General features: G+C 42.2%; 1 protein-coding gene across 1 annotated transcript in view; it reads right to left on the reverse strand.

The window, feature by feature from the left end:
- magi2a (membrane associated guanylate kinase, WW and PDZ domain containing 2a) overlaps window positions 1-20,063 on the reverse strand; it is a 208,091-nt gene that overhangs the window by 129,025 nt on the left and 59,003 nt on the right. The window contains 1 exon segment of the mRNA XM_054624389.1: window positions 18,180-18,296. Within this exon segment, the coding sequence (XP_054480364.1) occupies window positions 18,180-18,296 (117 nt within the window).

The raw sequence follows: 20,063 nt of genomic DNA on the forward strand, positions 1-20,063 counted from the left end.
AGTTTTTCCACGTTTCTTCCGTCTGATGTCACACACTGAAACTCTCCCGTGAAGCTTTGCAAAAATCTGTCCGTGTGAGTAGCCAGGGCCTTGTTTGCACTCGCTCACCTGAGCTTACCTGCCTCCTGCTGAGCGACGTCCTGCCCTCATGTTAGTATCAATAATGAATGTGGCCCCGCAGCTAAACAGCCTGTTACTGTGTTCACAAGTGCTCATGGCTCAGCCAGGATTCTCCACACTTCTACTGTAGGCTCATAATGCACTGTTAAAGATGTGGATTAAATCAGCATGCCCAAGTCTAACAGGAGGATTAAAAAAAGGCTCCTTTTTAAGCTTTAATTTGGTCTATTTTAAAACACAGTGACTGATAAAAAAAGATCTACTTAAAAAAGATACAAAAAAGTACTATAGTTTCATGGTACAATTAGAGACGCACAGTTCGACATAGTGAAATATACAGATGCTAAATAAAGAGAGAAAAGAGTGTTGGGTAGGTCATCTGTATTAATCGGTGTTGTGATTTATTTTTAATGGATTGTTGAAACGTTACATCCCTTGTTATAATGCTGAATTTTCAAATTGGGTTTGTTGCAATATAATATTGTATTTCTTTGAATGGAGAGAAGCACAATCACTAAATGCAGACTTGGTCACTCTCCAAACATACAAACAATGCTCACACTCTTTGTTTAAAATACCGTTCCAGTTCCATATTCGTCACTTTTTGTCACACCTGGCATTAACATGCGTCTTTGGTGATCCAGTCACAAGTTTTCAGCTCCAAGTATGTCAGTAGAATACGCAGCAATGCACTTCCTGTGCCTTGTCTGCCCAAAATTAACAGAAGAAGAAGAAGAAGAAGAAGAAGAAATCAAAACCAAACGGCAAGATATCTACAAACTCTTAATATACCTCTATGAGCTTTTTCTAAAAAGTTTCAGACATCTTGGACAAAGCCAGCTCTGAGATGAGATGAGAGAAAAGAGGAACAAAAAGGATCGGCGCCATCGCCACCTTTTATTGATGCATTTTCCTGTCTCGTTTTGTCAGTGACGCATTAGCGGTGACACTGGTTTGATGATCTCCATGCGTTTTGGTGGATTTACACTTGTATTAAGCGCTGTCCACTTCTGATCCGATCGCCCCCAGACGCATATTAGTTCCAGGTGTAAACAGGATCTTTGTCTCATAGATGTTGGAGTGGGCAAAGCAAGCAGCTCTGACTGTTGGTTGACAGACACCTGGCTGTTGGCAGAGCTTCTGCGGCTTGGCAGGAGAATAGGCCGCATATCACTGGTCTGTATCAGAGTACGACGCCCTCACTGGCACAGACAACACATTAGAAAGGAAGCACGGGCTCGTCCAACATGTCTGCACAACCCACATAAACCCACACAGACAGGTAAGACACAGATAGAGGTGTCTCTGCATGGGCGAGGGCGTCGCACTGTGGAAAGCTCATTCCTTTCAAGCAGACCCCAAAGAGGAGGGGGTGGATGGAGGAGATGTGAGGACGGGGCCACTCTCTGTTGTCCTTGTTTCTCTGTCAGAGACCTCCGCTTTCTGAAAACGTGAGCTGAGCATCTAATGCCCACCAGACCAAGACCGGCACTTTTAAGGGGGTCTCTGAGTCGAGTCAAACGGCACAGTGGCAAAAACAGCCAGCAGGCGCTCGCTGATCGCTTAAGCCTTCCAGTTCAAAGAAAACCTCTTCACCGCAACAAAAAAGCCCAGGAGCTCTGCTTCAAAATCACCCCAAAAAAACGTTTCTGTTCACTCAATTAAGAGAGTGGGGAAGTTATGTGTGAATCTGCTCCAGTTTGAGAATAAAAAGATCTATTTACATGTGTAAGTATCTACCAGGAGAGGTTGAAGCTAATCCCATTAATCAGCATAATTGGCTCATAATTGTCTCTCGTCGAGTCCCTACAGATGACATCACTCAAGCCTCACCATTACTGCCAGACAACTTAAACGCACGCTCACTGTCCCTGCAGAGATGATGCAGGTTTGATCTACTCTCTGCTGTTACAGGAGCGACAAAGGCCTGTGTGTCTGTCCGTGGAGGTCAACGCCAGCGTTCACATGCAAACAAACAAAAGCATATACCTTGCAGAGAGTCACGCTGTTATCCAGTAAACAGGCCATGAGTAAATAACCGGCTGAGATGAACGCTGGCTGCAAACTCAAGACACAAACGTCTGCCCATGTATCCAAAAATACGACTTGGAACACCAGCGCCGACAGAATTCAATCATTTTCTCACTGCTATGTGAGTGGAAGTGCGTCTGTGTGAGTTCAGATATGTGTGAGCAGGTGGATCAGTTCGACAGAAGACTGTAATGAAACCAGACGTGAACACCTCACTATGGTGAAGGATGAGCGTTGCCTCCGGGAATCGGTCCTTTCTGGTTCTGAGCACTAAGGTGGCTACTAGAACAGACATGTTGGCCACCTAACACACTAGGGCTCAGGGCTCATATGAATCCAGTACAGAGATGCAACTATCAGAACTGAATCCTTGTTAATAACTTATCAAATATATCTTCTTATTACAAGATGTTTCAAGCATCTGCCAAGCACCAAACGGCAAAACTGAAGTCAGCAACTCGCATGTAAGAAAAGCATTTAGCAGCTTAAGAGCCAGATATATCCTCCATGAGACAAATACAAAGCTGAAAGGAGAGTAGATGTTGGACTTTCTTTAAACCCAGGCTTGGTGTGGTAGCGTCAACCCCTGTAGATTTCGGCGAGCTACTAGCACGCACAAAGGCGAAAAAGAAGCAAGAAGAAAAACAAGTGTTTACGGCAAAAAGCTATAAAACAACCTCTACAATGCCAAAGAGTAACTATAATTAACTGTAAACTCATATCTTTGAATGCCCTGTAAAGAAAAAGGTCAAGTATTATATGCATTATAATGACACAAAGTTTAAACATCATGTAAACTTGATTTTCAGAACAAGTTTACACACTTAAAATGGGATTCAGCTGGGAATTTTTCTGGAACGTGCACCTTGTTCCAGCTTTTCTACAGCGAGTATAAACTAAGTTTATAATTCAACAAGTGTCTATAGAGAATGTAATGAGTCTTAATGAATGCCAGTGCTGCATAATGTTTGCAACATCAGCAGAAATAAGCAAGGAGAGATACAAATTCCATAACTGATGAGTCAGCCCCAGAGACTGGTGAATCTTGGGTAATTCCTCAGCCTGGATCCAGATCCAAAACAGAACCGGCTCTCAAGAAACACTTTATTTAACACCTTTCTGGTTCTGGATAGCCATTCAACTGCCTAAAATAAATAAAAAAAACTGTGAGTGAGTCTGCCTTTGATGCGCAATTGTGTGTGTGTGTGTTTCTGTGGGCAAATGTACTGTACGTTTGTCTGGGGAGGTGCTCTACTCATGTCAAACAAAAGGAAACACGCACTAGCTCTTTGTTGATCAGTATAACAATGTAACCTTGAGCTACCAGAGCATCTTCCTGGAGCACTGGAGCGCATTGCAAAAACAAAGCAAAGAGCAATTGATGAGAGGAGATGGAGAAAGGGAGGCGGAAGTAAGGGAGGGAGGGAAAATGGGGGAGCTGAGTCAAACAAACTGTCACGTATTTTGTCTTCAGTAAACTGAAAGGTGGAGGTGGAATATTAGAAGAGAACCAGGAGTTTTCTGTGGTGGGAGAAAGTGGAGTTTATCAAAACAACCGGCAAATGGTGCAAAAAAAAAATTTGTGCGTGGAAGATTCAAACACGTTCTGGAATGTGGTTTTTGGAATTGGGGGATAACATGAAAATTCAACAACTGCCCATTTTTATACTGTACAGTGGAGAGATTCTGGGGCATAGCGGGATTACAGTGAAACACAGCGGAGCAGAGGAAAAACAATATAAACAAAAGCATGACTGAGAGATAATTTACCGAACGCAGTGACAAACATGATCCGTCTGGCTGCTCGTTTGATGATCGGGGTTTTCGCTGTGAAATAGCTACGAGGTATTTGAGGTCTTGAACATCACATTAGTGTGGATGCTAGCACCATGACTCCGAGCATTTGGATTTGACACAATACCTGCTAGAGCTCCTGGGAAATCTTCCTCTAATCAGAACCTCTTTGGTTGGGGGACTCCCAAATCTTCTGTAACTGCACATATTATTATTCAGTACAAGACATTCAGGATTGAAATATAATGTTCACTTTAACCTTTAACTTTGAACAGAAAATATAAGCTAAAATTTAACCCCATCAAAAACTAAGCAATATCATTACAATTGAATTAATTAATAAAGGAAAGTGTTAGAGTCTATGTTTAACCTGCCACCCTAAAGATTTATTTAAAGGAGATATGAAGGCTTTTAACACCTTTATATGAACATTTTAATGAATAATTTCACAATAAAACAGAAAAAGCAAAAAACACCCCTGTGAGGTTGTATTGAAGAGGTAAAAAGGAGAAACCATAGAACTGTTGACCTCTGATTCTCACAGTTTGCTTCCTTAATGCAGGAATGGAGTGGCCCTTATCATAAAGATGAAAAGATTTGTCAAAGTAAAAGACAAAAAAAAAAAACAGGTTCCAGATCATAAAGAAAAAAACCTGCATCACCGGTTAAGAAACATATTTGATTTTATTGGCAGTTCTGCTTTAAGAGCACTTCAACGTTCAAAGCTACAGCGTATACATTGTGCCTAACTTAAAAGAAGAACTTCATGGTCAACCTGCTCTACCTGGAATACCACTTCAACCTGCGGAGGAGCTACTGTATGTATCCATCTGGTTTGAAGATAAGATAAAACTTTAACCTCGTGGGTCAACTGCAACAGAAACAGGACTTACAAGAAAAAAAAAGAAGAAAATAAAGGACTGAGATATAACGATATAAAGTAGTCAAACAGAAAACGTGTATTATCCGTGTGCTGTGGACCCTAACATGTGTTTCCACTCAGATGTTTGCTTGTCCAAGACATTTGCTGCACTGCACCATGCCCTTTAGAATAAAACAGACCTGCATCTTGCACACTGCTCGTTTGAATTTTTCACGGCCTGCGAGTTTCTTATGAAACACCCTGCAAACTGCACCTGTGTCAGTCGAGGCCTGAGCCTTTACATCAAATAGCTTGCAGGAAAAGTTTCAATCACTCCACTGCGTAGTCCTGCCATTTTAGATAAGTGCGTACACTTTTTCTGCCGTAATATCATTACCTTTCAAATTGAATGTGCACCGCGTCAGGCTTAGTTACGCCGGATCGCGGCAAATAATGACACAGACAATCTGACATTATGATAGCTTTCCCTCATTCGCCGGGTCACAGTTTGAGATAGCGTAGCAAGCCTCTGCACATTCAATTCCCCCGTCCCACTGATGTGGCAAAGACGGAATATTTCATTAGGGGCTTGGATAAACAGAAACAGAGCTCCGATGTGTGTGTGTGAGCACGCTCCCTAAGCAGACTAAGCACTTGTCTTGCTATTACCTAAAGCCACAGAGAGCAGCGGCGGCACAGATTGGATCTCTGATTGCAGAGACCTCCCAGACTAAATCATTGCTGGAGTATTACAGAGACATGATGGTGAAAATCAGCCCTGACTGCAGGACGTTTTCATGTTTCTAAGAAAATTCTCTGACAACCCTTTGGGCATCGTGGTCAAACCGAGTGCAAGGCCTAATGCCTTTACACACCGAGGGGCGTGACGAATGTAGGACCAAAAAATGTGGAATGAGAATGTGATCAAAACTTTTCAAGAAAGCATTGATGCGAATTTGGAGACGGTATATGTCAATGGCTTTTATTGTGAAAGGTTACAACTGAAGGAGTGGATCTGGTATGTTCTTCCTTTGTCATGATCTGTATATGTCAATGGCTCTTATTGTGAAAGGTTACAACTGAAGGAGTGGATCTGGTATGCGCTTCCTTTGTCATGTATTGTATATGTCTATGGCTCTTATTGTGAAAGGTTACAACTGAAGGAGTGGATCTGGTATGTGCTTCCTTTGTCATGTACTGTGTATGTCTATGGCTTTTATTGTGAAAGGTTACAATGGAAGGAGTGTAACGTTGTTGGTTGAAGGTTGCTCAGAGAACTTGATATGTTGATCAATCATCATGACAAAAACAACAGTTAAGAAAATATATATTGGGGTGCGAATTAAGATTTTCTGCAATCTTAACCTCAGACACTAACAAAACAATCTTCAGTGAATTTTATCTGAACCCTGGACTCTGCTTCGGTCTGTTCCTCTCTTCCTCGGTCCCTTTCTCTTCCTTGGCTTTAGCATCGGAGTGGAGCCAATTACTCATTCAGCCCCAGTAATTAACATGAGGGATGGTGAAGCCTAATGCTGCTAAGACTACAGAATTGTGACAGTGAAACTGTCTCTAATTAGACAGACCCTTGGGATTCTCCTCGCTAGTCTCTGGCCTCACTGACTGTCTCCACGATGGATGCGGTTAATCGCTACGACTGAAACTGTGTCACTTTAAAGCCCGCTGTAACTTGTTGAGGAGTCAGGTGGGGAGCAGTGACGGAGGAATGCAATTTCATGACGGGAGATGATGTTTACAAGAGAAACACTCCTGGTCATGCTTTCCACTTTGTCACATGTCATAATCACATGGCAAATAATAGGGCAGTTTAATTAAATGCACACAAAATGACAGTTAACTCAACACATTAAAGCCACTATGTGTAGTTTTCAAAAATGTCTTGATTTAGCGCCCCCTATGGTAGAACTAAAACAAAATTGCAATTGGCAACAGTACATCCATTTTTATTATGAAAGAAAAATTAATCATCGTGTTATTATGACATGTTACGCATAGGGGTTTCAAACTAATATGTGTTGGTTTTTTTGTAACCACACACATTTGGAATCAGTTCACTAAGTGCAGTCTAACGGCCGTAGGAGATTGATGTTTGCATGATCCAGTTTAAATCCATCTAAAATAAAACCATAATAGCGAGGTCAATCATTCTGTGTGCAGCGGTGAGCTAATGCTTTGGTTTTTGCCTTTGCAAATTAGCATAACAAAATGTGTTTATTCATTTAAATTTGATGAAAACATTTGATTTTTGTATTTTTTTCATTTATGCCAATTTAAATTCTTGTATTAATTAATATGGTTTATTGACATAATAATGTAGGTACTGGCTGTTCTATCGCAGAGTTCAAAGGGTTAAGGATCAAAACACTGAGCGACAGCAGACTAAGCTGTGCTCAACAGAAGTAATTCTACAGATTGATGAATAACAGAGATTTTTTAATCAAGTTATTCTACTCGTGATTATGACCTTGATACAAAATAACATGATTAAGATGTTTACATGGGTGTAATCAGAGTACTGCCTTCCTCTGGTCATAATCTAATTATTACAGTACATTTGAATTCAGAATATTTGTTTGTGTGTGTGTGCAGCTCCACTGTAGACGGAGAGATCCGGTTCACGGTCGGCCAAAAGAAACGCCTTTTTGGCCACGAAGGCTCTGGACATGAATATTAAGGCTGTGGCTCTGCGTGTCCTCGAGCTGCTCTGTGGACCGAATCAAACACACCTCTGTGTCCTCAGTCTGCTGTCAGTGCCTGAACCAACAGTCTCACAGCGATGGAAGGAGGTTGACAGACAGGACACATCAAACATCACTCAAGACCAACTATTACTCTTCGTATGAGTTTGAAATAAACCTTTAAAAAAGACATTCATATATGTAGAAAACTCACTAAGAGGCTAGAAAAGCTAAAGTTATTTCATTGACCGTTTGCTAAACTCCTGGCTCTCTAATAGTGATTGCCTAAACATAGCTTAGCAACCGTAACTAGGTATGTCAGGCCATTTCTCCAAATATCAAAATGGTGCTCATGGGGCTGTAGTTCCAGCGACAATCAGTGTTTTTTGTTCCTTTTTTTGGGAAGCTTAGTGTTCAATTCCACCAAACTCACGTCAACTTGCTCACCACTAAAACTTTATTATAACTATCAATAATAAACGGTTAATTGATAGTAAAACTTAAGTTAATAATGATTGTACTGTCAACAAACAATGAAATGATCATTAATATTGTTTATTAATTATTAAAGTCATGTTTTTATTTGTTATTTTAACAGTTAATTGTTGCACACAATATGACATTTTATTAATTATATTAAGTATTTGTTATAGACCACCAAATGATTTGCAGACTTTTAGGGTATCGCTTGTAAAACATCTAAAACCGCCGATACATATTATTTGGATGGCTATTTTAGAACGGCAACCGAAGATTATAACACATAGTTAATCATTGATAAATACTTAATATAGTATATTAAAAGTTGAAATGTTTATAAAAAAGTGTACTATTGTTATCAGAATGCGATTGTCATTGTCTCGTATAAGCCAAGATACAATAAAACATTTTAAACTCATTATTTTATATTACACAAACCAACGATTAAATTATGTATGTCGTCACTAATAGTTAGTTTAAATTATTAATTATCATTTCATTGTTTGTGAACAGTAAAATAACTATTAAACTATTTTCCATTTATCAATTAAGGCTATTAAATAAGTGCCATCACAAAACGACATGCTGCTTAGTGGTACCTGCAGGCGTTTCTTCATCAGTCATTGTAACACACATATTGTATCTCACCTCCGCTTTAGAGAAGTGAGAATCAAGAGCCTCCTTTGTATTTTGTATTTTTGCCAGTGGCACCACCATGCATTCAGCAGGCGTCTCCAATCATCAGTCACAATGTTCTTGATAAACACCCTAAATTCTAATCTCTGCTGTTTCATTGTTTAAAAAAGGGAGGAGGAAACTCTTCTGTTGAGTTAAGGCTGAGTTTAAAATGATGGCCAGAGGTTTGCAGTTCCATTTAGCTCTCCAGAGATAAGGACCGGGGATTGTCGGTTGACTACGCTTTGTGCACTGCACCTCTCCCTGCTGTCCTGCCAAAAATGGATACCAAGCATTAAGAGGAAGTTTGGAAAAAACACTTTATTTTTTCATGCTGGGTTCCTACAATACTTAAGAAAAACACTCAATGAAAGGGATTCCTCCCCCTGCTGGTTCAATAAGTGTCTTTGTTGGCGGGTGAAAAGGCTTGGAGCAATAACTTCAGTGGCAGGAAATAGCAGGTGTCCCAGATATGAACCAGGAGGCATCCTCAGGCTCTGAAGAGTGAAGCCAATGCAGAAGTGTTTTAAACTTGCATTCTCTCTACTGACCATCAGGGGCGACCCCTCTGGTTGCACAAAGAAGTCTGATTGTAAAAAAGTCTATGAGAAAACAACCCTACTTTTTCACTTGATGTATTCCCTCAGTAAACATAGTAAACATGAGTTTATGGTCTCAATCTCTAGTTTCAATCTCTTTCAATACAGCATGATGTTCATTTAGTAAATGATGGTCCCATTTAGATTAAATAGACCATAAAGGGCGGGGCTACCTTGTGATTGACAGGTCGCTACCCCTTTAGTGCTGTATAAGGGGTCTCCTCGCCTTCTAAATATGGTAACTTTCGTTCATTGGTTGCAAAAAAGCCAACATGGTGACGGTCGTAATCAAAGATGGCAACGGCAAACGGTAAACCAATGGCTGAGGTAACGATGACTTAAGTCCACTTCTTAAATACAGTATATGTTATGCACCGATTCTCTCAAGTCCCAAGGCACATTTATTGCTGAACAGCTGAACATGAGTTAATAGTGTGAAAATGTGCAGCTAAGGTGTGAGGATCAAGAGGTTGAATTTTCCCATTAAAGACTAATAAATTAAACCTTTTATGAATCTCACGCTGCTCAATATGTGATTTGTCAGACATGCTGCGCGCCAACAGACGTGGTCCCAAAGAGATTCTCTGATCAGCAGAGCTGAATTTTCTTCTTCTTTGCTCCCAGGGCTCTGTGGTGGCAGTCAGCACCGTGTGAGTAAGACATACTTAGACGACTCCTTGTGGACACAATTAAGCTATCGAGGACACTTTTTTTTACTGTCCTCCTCACCGTTTTGATTATCTTCTTTTTAAAGTAGCTGTCATTTTTTTATCACTACCACCTCAGAGATCCTTCGGGCTGTTGGGTGTCATGGGAGCAAAGAGGTTCATTGGAAGCGAGCTCCGTTAAGATCCCACCGCTGAGCCGTCAATGACTCAGCTCTGATTCAGAAAAAACGATGAATTAGTTACAGTAAGTGGCTCCATTCAGGTTCAGGTGCAAGAAATGCGTTTGAATATAAAAAATGTTTTTGTTAATCAAGATGACATTCTCTCTCTTTCATTCCCCGAATAGATATGAGATCATTATAGCGAGGACAATGCAAGACTTTCAAACAACAGCATCGTGGTGAGGTGACCGTAGGGCCACCTGATGGATGTGTCTGTCTGACACCATTACTGGACAGACAAGGGTAGAGGACGGCCAGAGTCTGGATGGAGGGGGGCTTTTGTGTGATGAAGGCCAATTAGGGAGCAAATTTCACACCTCTCCTCTGTCTCGTCTGTAGGGTGCATCTGCCGACGAGCATCGGGCATCGTGTCACGCTCACCGCCCGGCACATCCACATCTGTGTCCCGCATTGTCAGTCAAACCCTTCCAACCCTCCCTCACCTCCAGTCCACCCACACACACACACACACACACACACACACACACACACACACACACACACACACACACACACACACACACACACACACACACACACACACACACACACACACACACACACACACACATCTCCATCCACATTTCAGAGCACGCCTCCTCGCTCAAAGCCGGGATGAGAGATGGCAGACAGGATATTGCTTGTCACCTCTCTGAAAGAAGTCAGGGATCATATGGGTCGTTTTTTATTCTGAGCTCACGAGTTTAAGGAATTCCTCCATCAGCCGTGGGTTCGAATCCCATTTCCAACCAGCGGTACCGGGCGAAACGGTGTTTCTACACTCGTGTGACCCTGCAGTCTCCATTTGCAGAAAAGTGGTAAGAAGGAGGCAGACGGAGAGGAAGAGGAAGAGGAAGGGGGGGGGGGGGGGGGTACTGAAGGAAAAGAAAAGTGGGCTGAGAGTTTGAGAGGAGTGGAGCCTTTGACGCAGACTTGGGGGGTGGAAACGGTTGCCATGGAAACCCCACCCTGCCTTCCAATGAGTCAATGAGTAAGTCAGGGGAGATAAAAGGGAACAGGGAGTACATGGAGGGGATGACAGAGAGCGAGCTTTGGAATCAAGGTATTTGTCTGATCTGCCTAACCTTTTGTCGGAGGGAGGAATATAACGAGATATATTAATAAACATGTAAAACAAACACCAGGTGTTATTGTTTCTCACTCAACAACACACACACACACACGCACACACAAAGAAAATCAACCTACAATTCACCTCAAGTCCTCCTCTATCTTAAAAGCCTCAATCTGCTCCTCATTCATCTCCATGCTGGGCCCCAGCTCAGAGCTCTGCAGTGAGGGAGGGCCCCCCCCCTTCACCGTCTGGGAGACTTCAAACTTCTGGCGGTTATTAGGTTTCTCACAGAGATGCTAAATAATGAATGAAGGGGCCACTGGGGAGCTGTTAGTCTTTTTATTATCCTGATTATTACTGTCATCCATCAGACATCTGGCTGTTAAACAGAAACACAGATATGTGACAAAGTAAGGAAAGAGAATCGGGACCTGGCAGATAACATCGTGTAGAATTCAGCTTTGAAACGTGCTCGTGCAGGTGAGGCAATGTTTGGAACATGTGCACGTGCTGATGATGCACAGCGAAACAAATTTGCAGGGTTGCAGCTGAAAAAAACTGATAATGAAAGGACGAAGCAGAAGATAAGGGCAACGCAAGAAGACACACAGAGATGAATATTTCCTGCTATGCCGCGAGACTCGGGCGACGATCAAACACAACAACTGTGGATATGCAGATGGACTTGCAGTGTCTCTCCGTCTCTCTCTCATTAGTAAACACCATCAGCATTGCGCGCAGTCGCCCCGGCCATTAACACAAACTTCAATGTCCCCGCGGGCATCAAACTCCCCATTAACTCTCAGTCAGCAGCTCCACTTCCTGCTATCGAGGCATATGTTGTTTACGCATGCATGTGACAGGCTAAAGCACACAAACACATGCATTAAACGTGAGCACTGACAGGAAGTGCAAATTCAACAAAGCGGTTAAAAAAAAAAAAAGAGAGACATGCATTGGAGCACTTTAAAGACAGATGTGGGAACATCCAATCACACCCTTCATAAACTTTAAGTTTCCATTAGCGGAGTGTTCACTGGGATGTTCTGTTTAAGGGGCGCTCTGTTCTGTCTTTATATGCTAGCCAAGCTATTATCACTGGAAAAGCATTATGGCGAGAGGTTAAAGGGTGGCCAGTATGGTTGAGCGATAACACAGTATTCTTTTTGGCTAAATTGTTTCCAAAAATGTGCATTAATTAGCTTAAAGTAGAACACAGTACATTCCACGGGCACTGCACTTTTTTTCTGTTGTCCAATCCATAAATTTCACATCCGAATAAAATGGCAAAAAAGAAAAATAATGTGCACTAAGTAGCAGATAAGGACCGGTTTCAGACACCTCAATGGTTAGTGAGGCCATTTAGAGAAGGTTAAGAGAAAGGGCAAACGAGAAACTGACAGCGCTTCTCTTCACCTTTTTCACCTGCTGCTGACCTCCTAATCATCAGCTCTATTACCGCCAGACGGTCAAAGACAGTCACCGCTCCCCACTAAGTGCTTTACGGTGTCCGAAAGAGCTAGAAGGAAGTGCTCAGAAGAAAAGAAGAAACATGAACTATTGCGTGTGCTTGGATGAGGAACAGAAAGAAAACAAGACGAAAAGGAGTGCAACCAAGAAGAACACAAGAAAAAAGATCTAATGAATACATGAACCACTGAGTAGTGAGTTATATAATCCGGATGACCTTCATATATTTTTATTACATATTCATTTCCAGAGGCGCTGTGCTTATTCATATTTGATTCAGTATTTGGGGGGGAAACATGAGAGACACTTGTGTTTTTAATCTTTCAGTTGATGTGCCCGGCCTTTAAGTTATTTACTCTAAATACAGGCATGCGAAGTCAAACGCTGGGAAATTAGTTCAAATACTTTAAACTGTTTTCATATATATATATATATATATATATATATATATATATATTTATTTTTTTTTTTGAAGCCCGGCTCTTGAGGCTTCAAACGAAAGCACACACACACACACACTGCCTATAAATGTGTGTGTGTGTGTGTGTGTGTATGTGAGACAAACTGTGTGAAATTCAGCTTATAAAAATCTATATATTTCATTGCCGCGTTTTGCGGTTCAATTCTATCTAAATAATTCAACTGATCTCGAGCAGTGTAGCCCACTTAGGCGGCTCAACTAGTCACACACACACACACACACACACACACACACACACACACACACACACACACACACACACACACACACACACACACACACACACACACACACACACACACACACACACACACACACACTTGCCTATCTCTCTATCTACCGCCAGATCAAATCTACGTGGATTACCAGACGTAATAGGCCTGATTTCACATGGGCTCAGGCTATTAACACTTTGACCTTGGATTTCAACCAGGCAATTTGTCTCAGAGCTGGCACCGCCTCAGATGCCCCCGCTGACTCCGTCCGCACTCCAACATTGGTATGGATGGCGGTCACTTTCCCACTCTCCACCCGTCAGCCTCCGTCCCCGTCTCTTCTTTACCACTCAGCGGTTACGCTTACATTTCTTTGATGAACTACTTCAGCTCTATCACTTGTAATTCCTCTTTTTTCTCCTTGGCCCCTTAGTCTCACTTAGATTCATCACCTGTCAAAGGTCTCACCAGGCATCCATGTGTCTTTATGTTCCTTAAATTTAAATAAGTGCGCTCCGTCTTTTCCTCCTACTTGGTGAAAAAGACAATCTCTCTTAATCGTTTGTCCACATACGGCCCTTTTAAAGTCCTATTTACAGCTTGTATTACTACGATCTATATCTGGATAATGATACCTTATCAGAGGTAGGAGACCTTTCACAATGTTGGGCAGATATTTGTTCTTAGTAACATGATACTGCTGACAGACTGCTATTACACTTGTCCAATCACAATGCGAGCCAGATTAAATTCAAATGTGGTATGGCTGTGGTTTAGTTTGAGATGTAATTTTCAACATGTTTAAAAAAAGAGGCATTCTGGGGTTTTCAAACCATCATGACATGGACTACATAACTTTGTTTTTTATGTCATTAATCATGAATGTTGTACATAAGTCGTAGCCGTCTGAAGACTTGTGTTTGACCAATGAGAGTTATTCAATGCAGCAAACTCTCAATAAAGTACTACATCCAGAGAACAGGCTTTTTATTACCTGGGATCTTGTGGCCTCAGAACTAAATTTAGACCCTGGTTCCTGTGCTCCAAAACACATTAAAAGTTCTTGATATCCTTATAAGGCTCTTGGGGTCCCTGTAAAACATCCTGCAGAAAAAGGGCTACAAGGCGTCAACTGCCATCAGTGTGTCATTGTACTAAAGGTTGCTTTATGTCACTTACTATATTCTTTCATTTGATCTCCTATATGACCAGGATGGTCTGTTTCGGATCATTATATTCTTTCTGGAGAGTTCTGGCTAAAAGTGTAGCACCATGATGTCATATAAACAAACACGGACAGCTAAGGTTGACACAAAAGCATCTAATTGCAATTATTTTTGAATGATATTGGAATTTAGATTTGATTTGCAATATTCGAGGGAATGATAAATTGAATCTTTGTAAGTGAAAAATATATTAAAATGGTTATGGTGTGATTATTGCAGGAATCTGGCTTTGTGAAGATGAACCGCTCTATAAAGAGATGTAAACCGCTCATTCTAAGGTTACAAAACACAACGACTCGCCAAAGGTGATTTTACATTTAGGAAAACCTACTTATTAATATTCTAATACATTTCTGCCAATAGATCCCCTTTAAATGCTACACACTGTTCCTTTACATTTGTAGAATATGATGTGTAGGCCAAGAAATCTCCACAGCATGACACCATTTAATCTAAAATGGTATTTTGACACGCCTTTAACAAATATTGAGCCTTCTGTGATTTGATAATTGCACGTGTATATTGCGATTTACATAAAATGTGTATTATTTGTGCAGCCGTAGACAGCATATATTAAAGGAGGAAAGGTGTTCAATCAGAGGAACCGAACTACCCTTGGAACACGAATGTGCATGTGTTTACCATCGAACACGGATCCATCAGGTCAGATTTAGCTCAGTCAGGACTAGTTCTCTTCCTGTCAGCAGCCAATTGTTGAAGCTTCATAAATGCATCAGTTAACCTCTCTCTCTCTCTGTGAAACAGTCTCTCTGCAGTCCATTTACTCATGTGGCTTTCATAGTCTGTGGCCTCCTCCCCCTTTCCCTTTTGTATCTCTCCCCCTCTATTTGTTCTCCCATTTGTTCTCCCTCTTTACCGTTCACCTCTTTCTCCATCTCCGATGCCTCACCGGCAGCAGCTCTGTGACTGGTTATCAGAGAAAATTACGCCTCTGTTGCAAACAAATAACTCCTTTTATTTTTTTCTCCCATAGTTTCCCCCGTTGTATTCTGTTCAGAGATGGGAGACGAAAATGTGGCTCTGGTGAAATTGCCGTGCTCCTGGCCTTGAAGAATGCACCTCCATTAAGGATTCAGGGGAGCGTTAGCCAACAGACAGCTGGACCTAATGGCACGACTGGGCTAATGCAGAGCTAACACACACACACACACACACACACACACACACACACACACACACACACACACACACACACACACACACACACACACACACACACACACACACACACAACACACACACACAAATACACACAGATAAGAGCTTGTACACACACAAATAGACAGTCTTAATATCACAGCCTATTGACTGATGGCAACGAGCATATGTTCAGCAAACATGGCAAACAGCAATCACAAGAATATGGATTAAACATCAGTAGGTCTAAGCTCATACTATCACTGGGGGGTTTAATAAGACAGATAAAGGCCACACACACACACACGCACACACACACACACACACACACACACACACACACACACACACACACACACACACACACACACACACACACACACACACACACACACACACACACACACACACACACACACACACAAAAAGCACAGAAGACCCACATAGGAATTGAGTTTGAAATGCTTTCCTGAACAACAAAATCCCTCCAAATAGTATCTTTGATTGTCTACAAAACTCAGCTGCTCAACTGTGTGATGCAGTTTAATGCGGCTAATTGGAGACGGAGGGCTGCAGTCAGCGCTTGATTCTTAGGAATCGACCTTCCAGACAAGCCTGATTCCAGCTAAACCGACAGCTAATTGATTACCGCCACGGACAGGAAGATGAGACTTTTGGGACTGAGGCCAACGGCAGCGAGGGAAAGAGAGCAAATCTCACCGCTCACTCGTCTCAGACGCTTTATTCAATGCATGCTATACTCTTTTGTTTTTTTTAGAATGATATGGGTTAATGAAAAGCAAGAAGCATGGTCGGATTGACCTGTTGGCGAGAGAATCTTGACCTTACGCTAAGCCGGACTTATAGCCACTAAGCCAAGCTGTCACTGTTACCATGGAGCCCACACTGTCACTAACTGCACTCTCTGAATACATATTTACAGAGAGAAGCAGACAAAAGTGTCTTAAATATGCAACAGAGGGTTATATCTAAGACGTCAACCTGATTCAGCAGCAACAACAGGTTTAAAGGATGATATTAAAAGCTAAAGCCCACAGATCGGTAGATAGGTCTTAATTCAGTGTTACAATCATTAAAGAGCAAAAGCAGCACGTGTAGATGCTCAGTATACAATCAGAAGCTAGCATAGCATAGAAATGCTAACACTAGTTAACAATGTGCTAACGTACTCTGCTAATAATAGCTCCACAGGTTTTTATGTAGAAACGTAATGTTTTAGAAACTTATATCTCCCTCAAACTTCTTCAGGTAACAAATATCATGAATACACATAGTATTAATCAAGACTAGCTCCAAATCCACAAACCAGCCTGAAAATGAGCTGAAATATCAGAGAGTCTGTGGAGCAGAGCTTGATAGTTGTCTGAATTCTGGCCGAGGCTACACTATGATTGGCCAGTCTGCGTTTGCTGGGAATAAGCAAAGGGTCAATGGACCCCCATGCCTGCTGTCCTCAAGTTGATACCATACATACAGTAGCAGCTAGGCAGTTAGTTATTTTCCCTGGAGCTCTAAACACAAACCAGTACCTGGCCTCAGCTTTGCTCTAAGTGAGTGAGTTTGTAGTAATTTTATACAAAACTGTTGTGATAGGATTGACAGTTCATTCTTTGAACCTAAAAAAAACCATCTCAACTAAATGGACACTTATGACACAGCACGGCTCGACTCAACTCAACTCGCTCTTTTTTTGTTTTCCATTAGCAAAAGAAGCAGAAGTGGTTTTTTTGGTACAACCTTTGTTGAGGTTGCAAGCGAGCTGAGTCGATACTAGAAGGTAGAACAAAAACACAGCAGACCGCTGATTAATCAGAGAGAAACGTCATGAGCGCTAATCGGTTCATCCTGCAAATAACTCCACTTTTAGGGAGTCAGTAGCGATTGCAATTCCAGACAAAAACATTTTAAAATGTCAGCCCCATGCAATTGAAAAAGGGCAGAGATTCCTGTTTGGATGCCGATGTAAGAATTCTGTGAAATCCGGGTTGAAACTGCCTGAACTGAGGGAGTATTATCTTCAATTGAAAATGAAATAGAGAAAAGGACTTGGTACTAAAAGTTATTCAAGTTGAGTCGAGCTTAACCATGCAGAAATGAGGCATCATAAGTTCCTTGTTCTGGCGCTCTTCAGCCACATAAAACACTGTTCATCTGCATATTGGGTTTAAATGTATAGGCCTTCTGGTAAAATAGAATGAATGAGTCAGTGGCACTCCAGTTGTGGTCGTCAGCTGTGTGTAATATGATATGGTATGGTATTAACAATTGCATATTAATCTAATGATATAATAAAACCACATTTCGACACAGGAGCCTCGAGAGGACTCAAGTGTTTCCCTCAAGGCTGTGAAGGGAGGAAGGTTGAGGAAAAAAGGGTGACTCACAGGGGACGGTGCGGAGGTAGAGGTTGTCCCGGATGATCTGCTGCAGCTCGTGGTCCACCGAGCCTTTCTGAAAGCGCAGGTTGAGGTAGTGACGCAGGTCCTTGTCTATCACGCCCCCTGGAGGAACACAAGGGACAGGAGTCAGTAATCAGAATCACACCTCCCCCCACTTCAAATCAATCACTCCCGACATGGAAGGCTGCTTTTTCTTTTTTTCTTTTTTCCTTTTCTCTCCTGTAGAAGTTGAGAAATGGTTTGAGGATGAATAACTTCAGCCAGATGTGATTGTGAATTACCCAAGAAATAAATTACTCCACTCACTCGGTTTCCTGCGCAATTTTCAAAAACTTTCAACGGCAAGCTGAGGAAGCTGAAAACACACTGCGGCAACAAATGACCCAGAAACTATGAAAACCACAGCAAACAATTTGAATTCGCCAAAATCCCTACAAACAAACACGACCAACACTAATGAACGCTCCCTGCTCTCTCTTCTCCAATTCAGCGTCTGTCAAGCAGCCGCCACGGATTGGTGGAGGTGTTAATTGGAGCGGTGGCCAAACACGTGTGGAGGAATGTCTACATATAAATGACCCGCGGACTCCTTCCCCGGGGGGCTATTTTTACTTCCATTCTCCTCTCCCTCGCCCTCACCTGAGTCCTCCCCCCTCTCTCACCTCCCTATCCTCTCTGTTCTCTCTCCAGCACTCCCAGTTCTGTGAACGGATCTCTACTTTAAAACCAGTAAATCTCGCTGGCTCAGCAGGACAGAAGATAAAAAAAAATAAAAAAATAAAGTGATGGAAGCGACGACAGAGAAATGGAAGGCAAGGGCAAATCCCATGGGGAGTAAAAAAAAAAAAAAAGGGAGAGCAAGCATCAACTCCCCCCCCTCCCCAACAAACACTCCATCTGTCTACTCTGCCACACACTTATACAATCACATATCAAATGGAGGGAAGAAGGACGGGACGGATGTGTGTGTGTGTGTGTGTGTGTGTGTGTGTGTGTGTGTGTGTGTGTGTGTGTGTGTGTGTGTGTGTGTGTGTGTGTGTGTTACTTAAGGGACTGTGCCGCTTTAACCAACACACTTGTCATCCCTCGCTTCTCCTCTGCAAAGAAGGAGAGACAGACGGAGTGGAGGTGCACGCATGCTGGGAAGACATTCGTCTAACCTTCACCATCCTCTTTAAAGCGGCAACTTGGCATGGTGCCACATAGCATTTAGCCCCCCCCTCCCCCCCCTCTCATGTTTTTTCCCTTCCATGATCCTGAGGCAGTGACATCCGAGCATGGAGAGCACACACGTAAAACACACACATGTGCAGACAGAAGCATCTTATCATTAGCACACATGCAGTCGACCGTGAAATTGCCCAGACAGAAGGTGGAGGAAATCAGAGCAAATATGATACATAACATAATTTAAAAAATGACACAGTTTGGAAGTTTTTCTTCATATTGTGGAGATGTGTTGTTAAGCACGTTCTGCTTCTTCTGTCGTGTGTTCCCCTGATTTTCTCGCACACACCTACAAACACACACGCACAAACACACACACACACACACACACACCATCGTGCCTTAATCCATCAGAGCTGAACTAATTCACCGAGCGCTGCATTATAATCATGCGAACCCTGAATAACAGGGTCTGTGTCTCTGTCTATGTCTCTGTCAGAGACGTGGAGCAGCGCGACCAGCCAATTTCACATTTGCATGAGAAAAGAAAGCCAAGCCAATGAATCTGCATACTGAAAAGGTGAGCAGACTCAGAATCACACATGCACACACACACACACACACACACACACACACAGACACACACATACGTATTAACAAGCTAAATGGCACCTCTTGTGCGGACAGCGGTTGGGCAGCCGG

Source organism: Anoplopoma fimbria, chromosome 23, assembly GCF_027596085.1.
Source record: "Anoplopoma fimbria isolate UVic2021 breed Golden Eagle Sablefish chromosome 23, Afim_UVic_2022, whole genome shotgun sequence".
Taxonomy (NCBI): Eukaryota; Metazoa; Chordata; class Actinopteri; order Perciformes; family Anoplopomatidae; genus Anoplopoma; species Anoplopoma fimbria.